The sequence below is a fragment of the Microtus pennsylvanicus genome, chromosome 1 (assembly GCF_037038515.1).
Source record: "Microtus pennsylvanicus isolate mMicPen1 chromosome 1, mMicPen1.hap1, whole genome shotgun sequence".
Classification (NCBI taxonomy): domain Eukaryota; kingdom Metazoa; phylum Chordata; class Mammalia; order Rodentia; family Cricetidae; genus Microtus; species Microtus pennsylvanicus.
Genome location: NC_134579.1, coordinates 24270589 through 24290082, shown reverse-complemented (window position 1 = coordinate 24290082; position 19494 = coordinate 24270589). Strand labels below are relative to the sequence as shown.

Genomic DNA, 19494 nt, shown 5'->3' with positions numbered 1-19494 from the left:
CCTGCAGCTATTTGGGTCAATGCTCAATCTTATACGTGAGTGTCACAAGAGAAGATGGAAATAACTGAAGTACTAAAAAAGAGAAAAAGATGAGAAACCTCAGCCCATAATTTCTTCTTATTATTAACAAAGCAGACAGCCCTAAACAGCATCTAAATGTTTTAGGTACTATTTCCTGGAGGCAAGTTGGACCTTTCTTTATTTACTGGTGGACTATAGAGCCCAAGGAAAAACAATCGTTCTTCCATTTAACCATTTCAAATGATATTTTGATTTTGAGTTGTTGGCCTTATTTCATATTTTTAATGTTGTATGCATGGGAAAACATGCCTGGTATGCATATATGCCTGCTGACTTTATATTTTATATACGCCAAATGGGAGAGTAGAAGGAAGGAAAGTAGGAAGGAAGGAAGGAAGGAGAAAGGGAGGGAGGGAGGGAGGGAGGGAGGGAGGGAGGGAGGGAGGGAGGGAGAAAGGAAGGGAACGAGGAAAGCACAATTTGACAGTCGAACAAAACAAAGCCCAGGTAGAATTTCAGACTAATATTAACTTTTTAAACATGAAGTAGTTATGAAGGAGTGACCAAAAGTACAAAAAGAACAGATAAAGGAAAAGTCAACCATCAGTGGCCTTCCAATAAAGGCCAAAGTTAAAATGTTGAGAGTGGGCATTTCTAGCTTCAGTATCCCACCAAACCAATTGTACTTCTGAAAGTGGAAGACCCAGACTGGATAACCCATGATTACATCGTTTTTGAATATTGTGTGCTGTGAGCTTCAGAGGCAAACACAGGAATGATCTTTGTCATTTCCTGGCATAAGGTTTCCATGTGGTAGAGATGTCTGTACTATTTTGTTACAGAAAGGCATCACTAAATATAAAACAAAGTTACTAAAGTGCTTGCTATAGAGCAAGCAGAATGAGTGCAGACACAAATCTTTTTTTTAAAAAGTCAGTAAATTGATGTCAATCATTCGAGGAAGGAAATAATTTTATTTCAAACAAGAAAATGTCACATCCGTGTTACCTCTTTTAAAAAAACTGTTATTTTAATTGTACTTGGATAATTGTACTGTATTACACTTTGAAAAGACCTCTTTCATCTTTAAGTATCCATAGCAAAAAATCAATCCCAAATTCTTAGCAATCTACATGCTTCCTTTCTCATGTCCTGTGAAGTATGGTGGGTATCAATCCCATCTGGAGATGATCATGTATTCTGGTTCACTATAAATAAGATAGACCCATGCCCTGTTTGTTTACACATGGCTTATGAAGTCAGTCTATGGTCTGGACTTCTCAGGAGAAAAAAAAAAGAACCACTGGAAACAGCACTTTTGAAGACCTGGAAGGCATTCCCGCTGATTCTGAGATTTGTCCAGTGTCCTAGCATCAGCAATCTGCTAAGGTTTCTCTCTGATTTACAGAGCAGCCATTTCAAACAAAAGAAAAAAAATGAAGATGACATTTTTCCCAGAGTTCCAAAGTGCCTGCTCTTCCTCAGTACTGATGAGAACACTTAGTGGAGTTTTACTATCATTCCTTCCTCTTGACTTGAGGCTAATGTTTTCCTTTTAACTTGATGTTTTTCTCCAAGTTCTCTTTGGCGAGATTCTCATTTCTAATGCTTTTTCTGGCTGGCCAAAAAGAGCTTTACCTCTTCAAATGCTCTGGCTTGGTTGGTTAAATGGGAACTTTGCTATTTATTCATTTTCACATAATGCCTCTAACACAGATGGACAAATAGGTGTGTTTCTTTGTAGAAACTTGAGTGCAGTTGTAAAAATGTTTGCAGTACTCTCAAAATATGCTGAACACTTATTTTCTCGATATAAGCAAGGATTTTAATATGTAAGAGCTTTTGTTGGATTGACTTTCAGTTCCGATTGAACACAAAACCAACTATCATTGTTTCATCCATTTCTGTCTTTTTTGAACTTTCAAAACCAATTCTACCTTTACAATGCATAGTGAAAACAGTAAACATATCACAGAATCCTAAAATAAATTGGGGAGAGGTTAACTAGCTTGGCTAAAAGCACACAAGTGCATGGTTGTGTCATCATAATTAGACCCTAGACCAGCTCTTTGTAGCATTGGGCACAAGATCTATCATTTTAAGATACCAACATGTGTCAGCCCCTCAGAAAGGAAATGACATATCGTTCTATATGCCTAACAGAGACAACGTGGTATGGCAGGAGGATGGCAGCCCCTGAGTGCAACATTGGATAAGAAATTGACAACTCATATTTATATTTATTGACAATTTATATTTCTCGACTTGTCTTTAAAATGAATAAAAAGAGTAAGTCAACCTCCCTGCAAGCTGATATATGGAAAGAGCTCTGAATGTATAAATGTTAGTTGTTATCACTATTATAATCAGTGTGTGATTGTATAATCAAGTTGGAAGAATCAGGAAAACACAGAAGCCAGTGAGCATCCATGCTTAAGTGTATGGTAAAGGAAAACAATGATTTCAGTTCACTGGGTCTGCATTCTTAAGGAAGCATTTTGGGTGAAAAGGGGAAGTTCCAGACTTTGACCTCTGATGCCGTTATGTGTTATTGGTGGCAAGGAGACAGACTACCGGCACATGGGAAGAGGTAATCTAGAGCTGGTGAAGGGGGTATGCCATCAGCGAGGTATTGCTCGTAGCTGTAAATGGCATAGTTACTACAAAGTTTGTCATTAGAGTTCCTCCAAGCCCTTCCTCATCACCTCTGTGATGGTTTCGGTGGCTGAATATTATAAAACAGTCATATATATAGAACAGTAACACTGGCAGTCTTAAGTCTGTCATCATATCCACTCCAAGAGTACATCATTTTAAGAGAATCCTAGAATCCAAATAGAGAGTCAACCCTGTTCACTGCATCCCCATGAGCACAACTCTGCAGACCTGTACCTGTAGGTATGTTATACTTTGACACCTCCTGGAAGATTTAATTTTTAGATCCCTTATCATCAAAGTTTGAAACCTAAACCCAGGCTGATTCTAAATCTTGATTGCTCTCTTAGGTAACTGCTTGCTCGATCTACCACGGAAGCAGATTCTGGGTCCTGAGGAACTCCCGGGACAGACCTATGATGCTACACAGCAATGCAACTTGACATTTGGGCCTGAATATTCTGTGTGCCCTGGCATGGATGTCTGTGCCCGGCTGTGGTGTGCTGTGGTGCGCCAAGGCCAAATGGTGTGCCTGACCAAGAAGCTGCCTGCAGTGGAGGGGACGCCCTGTGGGAAAGGCAGGATCTGCCTGCAGGGCAAGTGTGTGGACAAAACTAAGAAAAAATATTATTCAGTAAGTGTTGTGTTTTTTTTTTTTTTTTTTTTTTTTTGTCAACTGAAGCCTCAAGACCCAACAGAGGAAGTGCTTTTCAGGACATGCATGGTCACATTCATCAGAAGGCTTCATTTCCTAGCCAAGAGATTTTGTCCTTCCATAATCTATTCAAACTTCATTCCCCATTCGCAGCAGCCCTACCAGCAGCCAAACACAGGAAAACCTGCCACCAACAGGGATTTCTTGGCAAGACGTGTATTTCACGCATAGACCCATATTCACACCTCAGAGCAGAGCCTCTGTGGTGCATTTTGGAAGCTCACTTTTAAAATCCTCTTACTAAAGTTACCAGAACGTGTCTTCCGAAGTTTGTGTGGAAACAGTGACAGAGCAGACACTGTGTTCCTTGACCATATCTTGTATTGTCCCAAATGCTCACTTTTTCCTGACAGAAATTCATATAACGTTAGCAGCTATGGTACCCCAGAGGCTGCTGCCAAGACATGTGTTTACAATGCAACACACAGTCCACATGTCTGTGTCTTGTCAGGCAACCTGAAGCAGGCAATCAGGAGCTTTTTTTTCCTCGTCAAAATAGCTCATATTGTAATATGATAATAATAATAATCTCTCAGATTCCTCCTGTAGTATCTCCACAGGAAGAAATTTAGAGTTTTGTGCCTAGGGCTATCTTCCCACATGAAGTGTGTAGGCATAGAGGCTGAGGGTGCCCTTCATTGTCTATTGCATCTAATTGGGAATGCAGCCAGGCTCAGCACAAATGTATTCATGTATGAGGCAGAATCTTCATAGACAGATTGTGTGATATCAACAAAGGCACCAAAGAATGTTAGGACTAAATAGAAGGAAAGAAATGTAAATGACCAACCAACATCTTACAAAGCCATCAGCATGAAGCATTTTATTATTGGTCCAAGATGAAAGTAAAAAGAATATTAACAAGGGTCTGTGATTATAAACAAGAGCTTTACAGTATCAGAAGGCAGAATATAAAATGACCAGAGAAAACAGGACGTAATCCTTGCCATGTGCTCACAACTTAGGGTGATTGTTTTGATCCTGTACTGGTAGAAACAAGGTCCTGAAACAGATGACATGCTTAACCCTAGAAACGGGCTCAAATTCTTTAATTGGAGCCTTAGCTTCCACTCGGATGATATATGCGTGTGACTCCAATGTACACGTGGGAAATTTTTCCCTCCAGAGTTAAAAGATCTTCTGCTTTCTATTTCAGACATCAAGCCATGGAAACTGGGGATCCTGGGGTCCCTGGGGCCAGTGTTCTCGCTCATGTGGGGGAGGAGTACAGTTTGCCTACCGCCATTGCAACAACCCTGCACCTCGAAACAGTGGCCGCTACTGCACAGGAAAGAGGGCCATATACCGCTCTTGCAATGTCACACCCTGCCCACCTAACGGTACGATGCTCCCTGACATCAGTAACAGCATGTGTCATGTGCAGTAGCCATTTTAGTAGAAATAAGCACGGGAGGCTGGAGAACCCGCGTTAATCTCATAATGGATAGATCCACTAATATGTAAATTAATATCAAATATGGGAGTGATTTTTAAATTATCACAGACAACAGTGTCTCTAAAGGGCTAGGAGAAAGCACTTTTGTTTTCAACTATGTTCATACCAAGGTACTTTAAACACTGCTGCATAGAAAGCGCTTCAGTACAGAAATCATTAACATTTTCTTTTAAAGTCAGTAAGGTATGAATGCTGCCCGTTTTGTTTTCTAGGTAAATCGTTTCGTCATGAACAGTGTGCGGCCAAGAATGGCCACCAGTCTGATGCAAAGGGACTCAAGACATTCGTGGAGTGGGTTCCCAAGTATGCTGGAGTCCTGCCAGGAGACGTGTGCAAACTCACCTGCAGAGCCAAGGGCACTGGCTACTATGTGGTCTTTTCCCCAAAGGTCTGTCCAGAGCAGTAGGCATCTTGGGTAGCAATTACTTCATAGAATAAAGTCTATGACTGTCAAATGAACACAGTCACAATTTCAGAACAGTTACATTAGAAAGGTTTTCATTTTCATCTCTATTATTTCTGTATTGTCAAACTTTATACAATGGGCTAAAAACATTTTCACAGAACAAGTACATGCTTTAAAAATGCACTTTTGAGAAGTGCAGTTTTCCCATTGTTTGGGAAAATAAATTAGGATACTAACTTCAAAACAGTCTAGAAAAGAACTTCCACTTTCCAGGCAAATTTTGTAAAAGGACTATTGGGAAGAAAGAGTTCTCTTTTCAGTTGTTTACTTAAAAATTCATATATTCAGTCTTTTTTTTGTGTGTGTTTTATTTTTTTTATTTATTTTTTTATAACTAATTTTTTTTGTTTTTTTTTGCCTTTTTTTTTAAATTTATTTATTTATTAAAGATTTCTGTCTCTTCCCCGCCACCGCCTCCCATTTCCCTCCCCCTCCCCCAATTAAGTCTCCCCCCAGCCCGAAAAGCAATCAGGGTTCCCTGGCCTGTGGGAAGTCCAAGGAACCCCCACCTCCATCCAGGTCTAGTTAGGTGAGCATCCAAACTGCCTAGGCTCCCACAAAGCCAGTGCGTGCAGTAGCACAGACATTAAGGACCTCATATATTCAGTCTTAAAGAGAGGTTTCAAAGTCATTGTCCTTGGCACAGGATTTAGAATTAATCTTAGACCTTCTCCATGAATCAGAGTCCTGCTAGTTGCTTATATTATGATAGATGTGTATTTATTCCTCACATTCCACAGGTAAACATTTTCTAAATATACTAAAAGAAATACATATTATTTTCGGTATCATGCAGCAGTTTAGAAACATCTATCAACTTTTCAAATGGATAACACATTTAAAACTCGTCTGCCATCAGCCTTCAGCTGTATCTGTACACCTGTGTCTCTACATCCTAGACCGCTGAAAAGTCCGTCCATGTCCAGTTTGAACATATACTAATATATCATATCTATTTACTTATGAATTAATACATTTCATTAAAAATTACAAAAAATAAAAACAAAAACCTAGAAATATAACTGTGAAGAGAACTCTTAACACTTTAGCAACATTCTACTTCAGTTTACAAATAAACTCACAAATTCACATACTTATATGTCTGAAAGAGTCATATGCATACAAATTTAAAGTGCATATATGAGAAATATATATATGAGTATGCATGAACATAAGCACACCACAGTTTCTGTACATGCTGTGTTTAAATGGCTTTGGAAGAGCAACATAACTCTTTCCTTTATTCAGAACCAAGTATTCCGAGACCAAGTATTTCCAAAACTTTTGGAAATACTCCTCCCAGGTACTCTTTCCTGCACAAATCTGTTTGTCATTACTTTGATGCCTGTAGGTCCAACATACAATGACCATGGCAGGGCTTTAAATCAGTCTAAATTTTCCAATTTGCTGCTATAAAAATTGACAAAGAAGAAGAATCTTTGTTTTCTAAAGTCTGCTGATGTTCAGATATCTATAGTCTTCCATAAAGTTAAGAGTCTTTTCATCAATATAAAAAGTTAAGGTGATACAGTGGGACTGTTTTATAAATGCAAAAATGGAGATTAGTAACTCAGATCATCAAACATATTAGGCAAGAAGTTCAAGAGAGAAAGTGTATAACTGAATCTTCCTCATAAAAATATGTACTGTTTTTTCCCATTTACAATTCCTGGAAACTGAATGGTTGATTGCTTTTTGATGGTTTAGCTTTTAAGATTTGTTTTATTATTTTAACTCTATTGTATTGGTATGTGTGCATGAAAGCAGGTGCCTAAAAAGACCAAATGTATTGGCTACAGATTGCTATGAGCCATCTGTCATAGGTGCTAGGAACTAAACTTGAGCCTTCTGCAAGAGCAGTATATGCTCTTAACCTCTTAGTCATATCTAGTCTATTTTTGAATGCATAATTTATTACAATAAAAGGTTCAAAATTATAACTTTTATTTACATCAAAGAACCAAATACCAGACATATCTATTGCTGTTATTTTTGTCATTCACAGGTTACAGATGGGACTGAATGTCGGCCATACAGCAACTCTGTGTGTGTCCGAGGAAAGTGCGTAAGAACTGGTTGTGACGGCATCATTGGCTCAAAGCTGCAGTATGACAAGTGCGGAGTATGTGGAGGGGACAACTCCAGTTGTACAAAGGTTATCGGAACCTTCAATAAAAAAAGGTAACGTGATAGCAGCACCTTAGCCCTCGTGTGAACTAAACACGGTTTTAGATTCCTGTGAAGCTGATATGGGAGACTCGTATTCCCTCATCAGCTCTTTGTAGGAGAAGGTCTAATGTGACTATAGCAAATCTTTCCCCATATGATGATGGGAGGAGAATAGCTGAAGTGGTCTCTATGGCTGATGGAAACTTTAAATGCCTCTGGAAGCAAACTACAACAGCTGTGGAGCCAAGATCTTAGGATTAGAGACAGAAAGAAACAGTGGCTGCTGTCCCATAAACTGGTACCCAACACATCTGAAGCCTCACTTAGAAGTGGTAATTGGCTTCAGTTTCAGCTATTTTTATATTTTTAAGTTCTATTTTATGTGTATGGGAGTTTTGTCTGTGTGTACGTCTGTGCACCGCTTGTGTGCCTGGGGCTGGAGGAGGCAGTAAAAGAGCATTTGATCCCTTGGGACTTGAAGATACAGAAAGTTATGAGCCACCAAGTAGGTCCTGGGAAGCAAGTCCTCTCGAAGAGCATCCACAGTGCTCTTTCAACCACTGAGCCATTCTTCATTCCCTTTATGATATTTTTTAATTTATTCTGAATATCTTTGAATATCTCATACATGTGTACAATGTAATTTGGTCACACCCACATCCACTCCTTCAAGTGCCACTGGACATGTGTGCTTCCCAACTTTCACGCTTCTTCCTTCTCCCTTCCTCTCTTCCTCCATTGTTTCCACTGTTTGTTTGGTTTTTCCTTTTTTTTTTTTTCTTTTCGAAGCATGGCCTTGCTATGTATACCAAGGAAGCTGGTTCATCTGGTCATCTTCTTCTTGCCTTTGCGCTAAGATTTCAGGTGTAAGCCACCATGCCTGGCTCCCTTTGCTATTTTTATAGCAAACAAATTCTCATTGGGCAGTGTGCTTTTCTTCAGAAAATATTGTTCCCTGATAAGTGTAAGTTAATTGAGGTGCTATGACAACAATCCCATTTTTTTCTTAAAATAATAGTAAGTACTCATGATGTAGTAACAAAATTTTACCTTACATTTAATTTTTTTGTCCCATAAAATCTAGGAAGGCTTTTAGAGGCAGAGTTATTCAACAAATGACCAAACCTGTGCTCTTAAACAAGTCAGCATATTGAAGCAATATGAAGACCTCTAAGAATAGCCCCTGCAGCCCGTCTTAAAAGACCAAGAGTCACCTGGCTTGGGGCACACTAATAGGGCTTATTAATATCTGCTGGTGAAGGCAATGTCAGAAATATTAATATTTCTATGAAATTAACTGAGGACAGATTTGTCATTTATAATCTCATTTAGTCTACCTTGTGCCTGGAGGAACATAAATATCTTTGTAACTATGGAACATATGGATAAAGATACAATGATTGTACAAATCTCTTGATCCACTTCTAAAATAAGTAAAATAAAAAAAAGGTTGCTCGCATCATCTTAATTTTGAATATTCCAATAAAAACAGATATAATGCAATATTTTAGCACGTTTTGTCTTTGTCCAATCAAAAAGATTAAAGTCAATTTAAACTTAAGCTCTCAAGTACACTAAAAGTTAAGAGGAGGGAAATCTTTTAGAAAATTTCTATGTGTTTATCCATGTCTAGGTATATACTAATTCTATCTCATTGTCTCTTTCTTTTCTTCACCTCCCATGTGGGCATTGTTGCCTACAGTAAGGGTTACACAGATGTTGTGAGGATCCCTGAAGGAGCAACTCACATAAAAGTCAGACAGTTCAAAGCCAAAGACCAGACTAGATTCACTGCCTATTTAGCCCTAAAGAAGAAAAATGGCGAGTACCTTATCAATGGCAAGTATATGATCTCCACTTCAGAGACTATCATTGACATCAACGGTACAGTCATGAACTACAGTGGGTGGAGCCAGAGAGATGATTTTTTGCATGGGTTGGGCTATTCAGCCACAAAAGAAATTCTGATTGTACAGATTCTTGCAACAGACCCAACTAAAGCACTAGATGTCCGTTACAGTTTTTTTGTTCCCAAGAAGTCCACTCAAAATGCAAACTCTGTCATTAGCCATGGTAGCAACAAAGTGGGATCACACACTCCACAGCTGCAGTGGGTGACCGGCCCATGGCTGGCCTGCTCTAGGACCTGCGACACGGGCTGGCACACCAGGACGGTGCAGTGCCAGGATGCAAACCGGAAATTAGCAAAGGGATGCCTTCTATCTCAGAGGCCCTCTGCATTTAAGCAATGTTTGCTGAAGAAATGTTAGCCTGTGGTTTGTTCTCATGCACAAAGATAACTGGAGGACCATTGTAGACATACTTGGGTTTGAAGACAAGGACTGCCCAAGGCATAGAAAGTAGTGTCTCGGTGTCATTGTCACCAGGAGTCGAATTATGGGCAGAATCTGCTCTCTGTGACCAAAACATGTACACTACTTCATGTCATGGTGGTGACCTTGGATACAGAAAACGTGGGAGGTATGGAACATCCCTGGGCCTACGCAAAGGAGACACACCATGATGAATGTAGAACCGAGGACAGTTGAAGAAGGCAGAGAAGTTTTGTCACCTACCTCTTATAGAATGTCTTCAGAGGCATCGTGATCATGTTCATTCATGATACACAGCTTACTTTTACTGTTTGTAAATGCATCGCCCTTGGAATGTCACTTTATGTACTTGGTTCTATATATACATATATGTATGTATTATGTGTATGTATATGTATATTTCTATAAGAAAGTATTTGACCAAAGTAGGTCTGCAGCTATTTCAACTACTAGCTTCCAGAAAGAGCTGTGGAAGATTTACTGGAAATTAAGAACTTGCTGCTGTTAAATAAGATTTGTATATTGTCTGACTGCAGGAGATAATGTTTTAGTCAAAAACACATTTTGACAGCATGCATCTTCTGAGAAACGCTAAAAGGAGAAAGGATCTGTATGTATCTGGTCATTTAAACACATCCTCAGGTCCACTACTCTAACCTTTGACTGTCTGTATTTTTTTCAGGCAGCCAGCCAAATAATTGTATCATTGTGGTGTAAAGATTATGTTTTCCTGTGTATATGTGATCAATATCCAAGGGTCTTTAAAAAATTAGTTTGCTTGTATTGGAATTTAAAGGAAAAAATATGTCACTGTGTTTTCAATTTATATTTTCACAACTGCTTACTCTGTGGCTCGCAGCTAAGAGTTCACAATGTGTAGTAGACATACAGGCCACACAGCATCAAGTTATCTGTCACATCCAGCACCTTCACTACCGTCATACCTCTTCTCAGCCAGCCTTTAAACGTCTTTGTGTCTGCTTGTTTGTTTTCCCCAAGGGTTGGAAAGGACTTCTGTTCTGTATAAACTGGGTCTAACAGTAATATTAAAACCACCTCGTGTTTAGTCTTATCAAGAAGGAACAATTGGTATTAATTCTATTATTTCAAGAAATCAAACTCATTAGCATTAATAAGACTGTTTCCACACCATAGAAATCATCTCATAATTTAAAAAATATAAGCATATATTCACCATTTTAGAGAGTTTTCCCAGTTGTAAAGTTCTTGACTATACCAGCGAGTGTATAAATAATGGAATGTAAGGGTTTTCAGGAAGTCTCTTTTCTGTGCAGGAAGGTCACATATTGAAAATATTTAATAATCGTAAACAGAAAATCTCCTTTAGACTGCACAACCACTGAGAAAAGTCACATAAAATGATGTGTTTTATTCTACTGGGATTTTTTTTTCTTCTCCGTGAGATATTGCAAGCAAATTGTTTTATGTAAATTTTTATAGCGATCATACCTAATGTGCCTACTGTTAAGGGTTTGCATAAAAGGATTTTAAGAAATCCTGGCTGAAATTTCACTAAATGTATTAAAACTTATTTTACTATAGGATATTTTAATATAAAGAATTATGTAATTGATGAATCTATATCACCTTTATCTCAGCAGACCAGAAAGAAACCAAAAGGCAATTTTACTGTATTTTTTGTTTTAAAGAAATTATTTTGTGAAACAGATCAATGCTCTTCCAAACACATCACTATCCTTTAGTCTGGTCTCTTTACATAAAGAAATTCAACCTACACCAAACTGGTGGCTGGTATTGATTGGATGTCTCTAAATATAAAACAGCAAATGAATCCAGTCAAACTGGTCAGAAGACAAAAGATTAAATATCACACTGATTATTTAACTGTACAAAAAGAATGAATAGAGAGTTTAAGGTAAATTTTTCATGTTTTGCAAACAATATGAACCAAGTAGTTCAAATGTGACAAAATTCATATTTTTATCTTTTGTGGTTCTATTAAAAGAATAAAGAGTAAACATGATTGTCACCCACTTTGCTTCCCCATGTAATCTTCATGGATTTTAAGAAGATTTTTCAGGGGTTTGCTTTTCCCTCCAATAATGAAGCTCTACTCTTCACACTTAAATAGCCCCAGAGAGGACGGACCAAATAAACCACTATTGTATGTATGACGGAATTCTCTCTCCATTTTAAAAGGAGAATCCTCCATTGAGGGGGGAATGTATATAAAACTCCTAAGGGAAGAAACACAGCAAGCTGAGATTCAGAAAAGGGGGGTGTCAGAGAGGGAAAGAGTGATTCGTGATAAGGGTAAGTGTGTGCTGTGTCTTCCATCTCTCCATGTCTATCTTGAATTTTCTTAAAAACCTTGGGTTTAGGATGATGAATAAATGTGGGGGAAGATAACACTCAGATTACAAACTCCTCACCTCACTTGCATAAAAGTCACTTAGAATAAGTTTCATTAAGTACAAGAGAACCCAGAATAGAAGAGCACCTTGTCCTTTTAGAACAGAAAACATCACATGAACCCTCCTCGTTGCTTGGAAGTGTTAGAGCATTGTTTTAATGTATTTAACAGATTCAGCATTCATTGCCTTCCTGTGGAAACAGTTTTAAACTAAGAATTGAGGGATGAGTCACAAATGAACAAAAAAAACGTTGCAGCACTGAAAAATAAGTAATTTATTGTTTTTCCAACTGCTATGTGAATTTCTGTGTTGAAATTATTTATTTTTATTTAACAAAAATTATGTGCAAATTCTTCTATGTTGAAAATGTTTTGCTATTGTCCTATTTTTTAATTTATGCTTCCTGTTTGTGTATAAAGTGCACTTTGTGAGTTTATATACTAGACACTACTGGTGGCTTTTGTATTGTTCTTTTTCTTTTTTTATAGAAAGCTTTCTGTGTGCAACAGGTGTATGTGTGCATATTCCTCGTGTACTTGTAATCTGCCACTCTCTTAAATTTAATCTTCCGTGGCTCATAGTACTCCTTACTCACCGCTATTTTAATAGGTCATTTAAATCTTAATAACATAGGTTTTTTTCAGGTCACAAGTTTAAAAATGCCTATTTAATCTAGCAAGTTGCAAGTTTTTAACTAGAGGGCATATACAACTTGCAAGCACCCCGGAGAAGTTCAGCCACAATAAAGAATCTGATTTAAAATAGACCTAGTGGTACAGGCCTGCAATATCAACACTTAGGAGGCTAAGGTAGGAGGATCGTGAATTCAAAGTCAGTCTGGGGTATATAGCAGATCCTTATCTGGGGAGAAGAAACAGACTCAGTTTTGTTCACATCACTCATAAACACATACAAGAGGCTGTTAATGCATTATATGAAATATATGTACACCCTTCTACGTGAATAAAAAAAATGAAGACAAAATCTTCCAGTTTTAGAAGCAGCTCCCCAAAATACTCTGACTTTGTATCTTCTATCTCTAGAGATTGATAGATGATTTCAAACAAAATGGATTTGTGTGATTCTGATAGTATGAGTGACTACATTGTCTCTGGATATAGAAAGACATTGTAGAATGTGACATTTTACAACTATTAATCTGTCCAGAGTGATAGGACCTGGAAGTAGCAGGAACAGCTCTGGTAAAAGCAGCTTGTCTGTGACTGATTGCACAATCCAGTTGTAGCAATAAGGCCAAGCTCTCTTGGACCCACTATGCAGCTCATTGGGTCACCCTGACTCTGATGTTCATCCATTGATAACTTCTTTGTTAGCAAGAAAGCAACATGAGTGTAACAAACAAGAGCTATAGGCTGGTTTGGAAGTCCAAGGTGTTCACTATGACTACAGCTCATTGTCAGAATTATGTGAAGTACAACAACTCTACAAAGAGTTGAAAGCTCTCTGTGAAACAGCACTGCCATAATGTACAAATGTCACTCATCTCTTTACTGTGAAACATGCAGTCATACAAAGGCATTACAGTTATTTTTAGATTTCATGGCTTCAAAATAAAAGAAAGAATCATAAGAGCAAAACAGATCATTCAAGACAGATGCAAAACAATATTTAAAGAATTTCATCAGTGAAACACACAGAAAAGAGCTTTTATGGTTTGTATATTAATTTTCTCAATGACCAACAATGTATAGTTCTCAAGAATCAAGCAAGAAGATCAGTCTGAACAGTTAGCTAAAATGTGCTAAATAATTTCTTATTTACATGAACTATAGAAATGGCTTGCTGAATAATATTACCACAAAGCACATCGCTCTATAATCAACCTATAAGTTCTATTCAGTCAAACTATGGGGACATATTGCAATATGAGTCCATGCATTTTTCAATCAGTACACAGGAATACAAACATCCAAATCAGTTAAAAAAAATGCACCTAACAAATTCTTGGTGTGTAATATAATTCTAATGCAGGATATAATGAGGATATATAGGGGATTTAATGAGGCATTTATTTATGTTGGGAGAGAATAAGACTTTGACATGCTTATTATTAGTAGTACACCCAGTTAATCGTTATCTGTTACTATACCAGCACCTTTTCAATATGTTTACTCTCTAGTCCTTAAGTTATGGTTCTACTAATCAGCATGTGTGGACTGCACAGAATAAGAGAAAATATAATACTGCCCCGTCTGATCCATCTCCCTGCAAAGCAACACTCCCAGTGCCTCGGGAATTAACTCCTAGGAGATCTGTCCTCAGAACAGACTTTTCTTCATTCCGTTTTCCTTTGTCTTGTCCAGTGAAAAACTGTTATTGTAACAGAGGTGCTAATAGCTTTAGTGGTTAACTGTCAAACCTACAGTATCTCTGACTTAATTTTTCATTTCAACATGATTCTACAATTTACACAATAGTTGTCTAATCTGTTTGTCAGAGTTTGGGAAGACAGCGTATGGAATGTCCATTTTCACCAGAGGTAAATCTGAAGGTACTTACCATGTTATCAAAACTTGAAAAGAAAAAAGTGAGCACCTGATCTTGGTGTTTCTGAATCCCTAAGCTGTCAACAGTCTCCTGAAATATGTGTGTGTGTTTTCTTTATAAACTTTGTAATATGTCATGACATAGTCATTATTTAATGCCTGTTTCTCAACATCTTCTAAGCTTTGCATTGGAAGTCCTGGTACCTGTACAGAGAGGATATTTAGAATAGGACTACTCGCCAATGTGTAGTATTGCAAGTTAGACTTCTGGCTGAGGAATGCGTGGTCTTTTCATGTCAGTTCTGCAGTGTGCATTCAGATGTGACACAGACATTGCTACAATCACGAATTAGCAAACAATGCTTGCATTTTAGTAGTGGCCTAGTGACCGAATGGTGAGAAGTCTTGAGAGTAGACATTGCAAGTAGCTAAGTCAATGACAGAAGTACATCCCATGTGGCATAAGCGGTGATACCAATACTGAAATTCTATATTAGTGTATACTAATAAAGCCAAATAATAAACCTGGATAGGTACAACTCAGATTTTAAAGTCTTGAAACATATTTTCCCAATAAGAAAAGAATTATGAGGCTTTGCACACTTTCACATCCTGGAAATGATGGGCATGTGATACAGCTGACTGACCAAAAATCTTAGGACAGTGAGACAGGTCTTGATGAAAATGCCGTCTTAGTTTTGACAAACTTCAGATATGAGGCACCTATTTAGAGCGTCACTTTATCTCAGTCTACTGCCCACACCAACTCTGCTATGCAGGAAATACTTGAACCGAGTAGTTTGAACTTATACTGTAATAAATTTTCATTGAGGACTATTATCCTATTTTGTGAAGCATTTTCCTGCATGAAATTAAACTGTAAATCTAAATGCTATTTTGGTGGGTATAATAAATAGAAATTATAAATTAGGTCAAAGTATGTGCTGTATATGTATATAATGTGACTTAGAGTTGGAAAGTATTATCTCTTTGTTTTTAAATATCTCATGACATTTTTAGCATGAAATCAGGTCTCTGATATTTCTCTCATTCATCATCTATTTGCGCACAGACAGGATGTTTTTCTTAGCTAAAACAGTGGATTTCTGGCATGTCAGTATACCAGTATAATACTACAGGTATAACCTGCTGCGCACCGTGCCCCCGTGTCTGCGCTCTGTGCCCTGGCACCCAGTTCGCGAGCTTCGGTCAAGGGGGCTGGAGGTTAAAATACACCGACACACACAGACAGAGAGACAGCGACACGGGTCATCCTTGAATTCCCCAAGAATGCCCCCTTTATTGTGTTCAGGGGCAGATTATATAGAGATAGCCATGCCCCAGCCAAACCCACCAGAAACCACTCTCCTGCCATCAGGAACTCCTGAAGGTCTCGTGCTCAGAGCAGCTGTAGGCACTCAGATCAGGGGATTGCAAGAAATTCAGGATCTGGGGTCTCACTGCTCCCAACAATAACCTTAAAGCGTTAAGATTTTTTAAGTAAGCCTTGATTAAGTAAGCCTAGATTCTTAGGAGAAATTTATTAGAAGCTCTACAATATTTTACAGTAAGTTTATGAATTAACTTTTCAGTGCACAATGTTTATTTTAACTATAGCCATTGATGCATAGTGAGCATCACACTGTATTTCCTTCTGATATCAAACAATATTTTAGAATTATGATACTCAAAATTTCTTGCACTATTTTATTAATTCTTTGAGGATTTCACAAAATGCATTTTAAATTCCTTCCCACTCAACTCTTCCCATTACCACCCTCTCAGCCCGTTCTCCATTCCTTCCCCAGAATTTGGAGATTTTGTTTTCTCCCCTGCCCCCATTGAGTCCAGTGAGTGTTGCCCAGCTAGTTTTAGGAGTAAGATAAGCCCTGGTATGTGGTCAAACTACAGGGTGCCACACCATATATTAAAAAAAAAAAAAGCATCCCTGCTTTCCAGCAGCTATCGCATGCTAATGGCTCCCCAGGTAGCAGCAAGGTTGCACAGCCACCTTTCCTGCTTCATGCTGGGATTTTGTCAGGCTGGAGCCTGTGGAGGTCCTGAGCATTCTGCCAGCAATGTGAATTCACATTTGCACATGATCTGTTGTATCTGGAAAAACACTGTTTTTTTTTTTTGATGTTATCAACCACCTTTGGCTTTTACAAGCTTTCTGCCAGTCTTCTCTGAAGACTCCCAGGCATTTCAGGAGAAGGTGTGTCCTAGGAATGCTCCATTTGGAGCTGATGGCTTCACAGTCTTTTATTCTCTACACTTTGACCCTGTGAGTGTCTCTGTGTTAATTTTACATACTGTCAAGCACTGAGGAATGCTCTGATCTGTAGGTTATCAAGTCATTAAGAAAGAACTTGATACTGTTATTCTACTAAATGGACAAAATATTGATATTAATATTCTTAATGTGATTTCTCTTAAAGAAATTAAAATTTAAACAATCTCATTGATTTTACAGGTGGCATATAACTTATCCATTCTAAAAAGGCTGAAATTTCTTGAACATTCTATTGGCTGAGGACCAATAGCAAGCGCTGCTTGAGCTTCCTAATAAGCTTTATCTCTATGACCTGATCCCAGCATTGGGAATGACTACGGCAATGTGATAACTATACCCCAAATGACAAGCACTGCTGAGCACTGCTGAGGTAATCATTATCCATTGCCAGCATCTTTAAGGGTGGGAGCTCCTAACTGCGAGTCCGAGAGAAGAGCTGTAGTATGAACAGCAGGCTGTGTGAGCCTTATGATATCCTTACAGTATCTAATGTGTGGGCTCCTTGGTTCCAGTGAACTAGTGAAGAAACAACAGAAGACCATGCAAGTTACAGGGATGGACTCATGTGCCATATGCAGCACAAGGGACGACTTTCAGGAATGAGAAGAAAGAATTTGACTCAGAAAACTAATAAACTGATGCTAGGCATTTTAAAAACCTTCAGTACTTACCCTTCCCATTGCCTGTGTGACCCACAATGAGCTGGATCAGACAAGGTCAAAAACATAAAAATGAAGGGCTGCTTTTTCATTACAATGAACAAAAAAAATGCCTAGAAATGAAACTACAGATCCTTGTGACACCCGATTGTCTGTAATGCTTAGATCCTGCCATGTCTTTCTAGATATTTTACTGTTTTATCTGTGCAATTAAAGTGAATGTTTTCAACAAACATGAAATATTGATTATGGGCCATGGCGCATTTCCATAGATTTACATCCTAGGATGCTGGTTTCAAAGTAAGGTCCTAGACTCACTATAGACGGTAAGATGGGCTTTCGCTTAGTAGATGAAGGAATACAGCAAAAGTCTTGCTTTTATTAGTTCCTTTTGATGTCTATTATGTAGATAAAAAGAATGAAATCCCAGAATGACCAGCTATATGGGTCAGTTCCCAGGTTGGGGGGAAACAAATAGACCAAAAACCACTATCACATGCATTTATAGACTGTAATATAGAGTTCTGTTTTTTTCTACATGTCAACAGAACCTTTTCTTCATCTTTCTGCAGAATTTGACTTTAAGTAGAATGACAGTCCTTTTGTTGCTATTTGGGTTACCATACAAAAGTATCTAAACCTGTGGCTGCAGAGATGGTTCAGTGATTAAGAGCACTTGTTTCTTTTGGATGGGACCAAGGTTTGGTAGCTCAAAACCACTCATAAGTCCAGTCCCAGAAGAGTCAATGCTGTCTTATGACCTCATTACATATGTGCAGGAAAAATATTCATAAACATAAAATAAATAAAACTAAAATTTTAAATAACTAAACCTTAAAGGTAAAAGTATATATATATATATAATATATATATAATATATATATAATTATAAATAAACTGAATTTGTAGTGACTAAAGTGGCTATGAGGTAAAAAGAATGAAATATTGAGAGACATTAACATATTTATCTTCCAAATAAATCTTTTGGATGTTCCAAATTGATGTAGGATTCTCCTTTGTATGCTGTGAATATGTTTTATTACCATTGGTTAATAAATAAACTGCTTTGGCCTACGGCACGGCAGAATATAGCAAGGCAGAAACTCCAAGCAGAGGTAGAATAGGAAAGAAGGCAGAGTCAGAGAGATGCCATGTAGCTGCCCAAGAAGCAAGAGGTAACAAACCACTAGCCTTGTGGTAAAATATAAAATAATAGAAATGGGTTAATTTAAAATATGAGAGTTAGTTTAAAAAAAGCCTGAGCTATTAGGCCAAAGAGTATTTAATTAATATTAAGGCTCAGGATGGTTATTTCATAAGCAGCTGCAGGAGTTAGTGAGCAGGACCTGATGGGTGGAGAGAAACTCGTCCAGGGGGAACAGCAGGATGGAAAATATTTGTAGTTACACCAAATAACTTCTTAGATTGTTTCTTCACTCTTGTGCTCTTTACTGCCCTTTAGCTATGCAACAATATGATACTGATGATGTATTTTCGTTGTACATTTTAGGCAGTTGTAAAATGGGAAGTCAAACTTTAGCTCAAGGAAGGATCAGGCAAAAGAAAAGACACAAGAGCCTTTGCAAACAGAGTCCTGAAGACGTTATCCGATATGAGAATACTACACAAATATTAAGCTGAGAATATGCAATAGGTGCCTATTCATTCAAGCTTGTGTTACAACCTCCTCCACTGCAGCCAGTTGAATCTAAACTACCACCTATCCGCTCCACTGCAACAGCAGCAACTGCCTCCTGGGGGGGAGGGGGCTTCCTGATGCCAACAACAGCGAGACTGCTTCTGGAAAAAACATTTAAGTCAAAT

The 19494-nt window shown here is 38.0% G+C and overlaps 1 protein-coding gene across 1 annotated transcript in view; it reads left to right on the top strand.

The window, feature by feature from the left end:
- Adamts5 (ADAM metallopeptidase with thrombospondin type 1 motif 5) overlaps positions 1–10612 on the top strand; it is a 36931-nt gene extending 26319 nt beyond the window's left edge. The window contains exons 4-8 of the mRNA XM_075959260.1: positions 3027–3310; positions 4548–4731; positions 5060–5235; positions 7319–7494; positions 9185–10612. Of these exons, the coding sequence (XP_075815375.1) occupies positions 3027–3310; positions 4548–4731; positions 5060–5235; positions 7319–7494; positions 9185–9752 (1388 nt within the window). The 3' untranslated portion in view covers positions 9753–10612. The remainder of the gene's footprint in view (positions 1–3026; positions 3311–4547; positions 4732–5059; positions 5236–7318; positions 7495–9184) is intronic.
- Positions 10613–19494: the final 8882 nt, after the last annotated feature.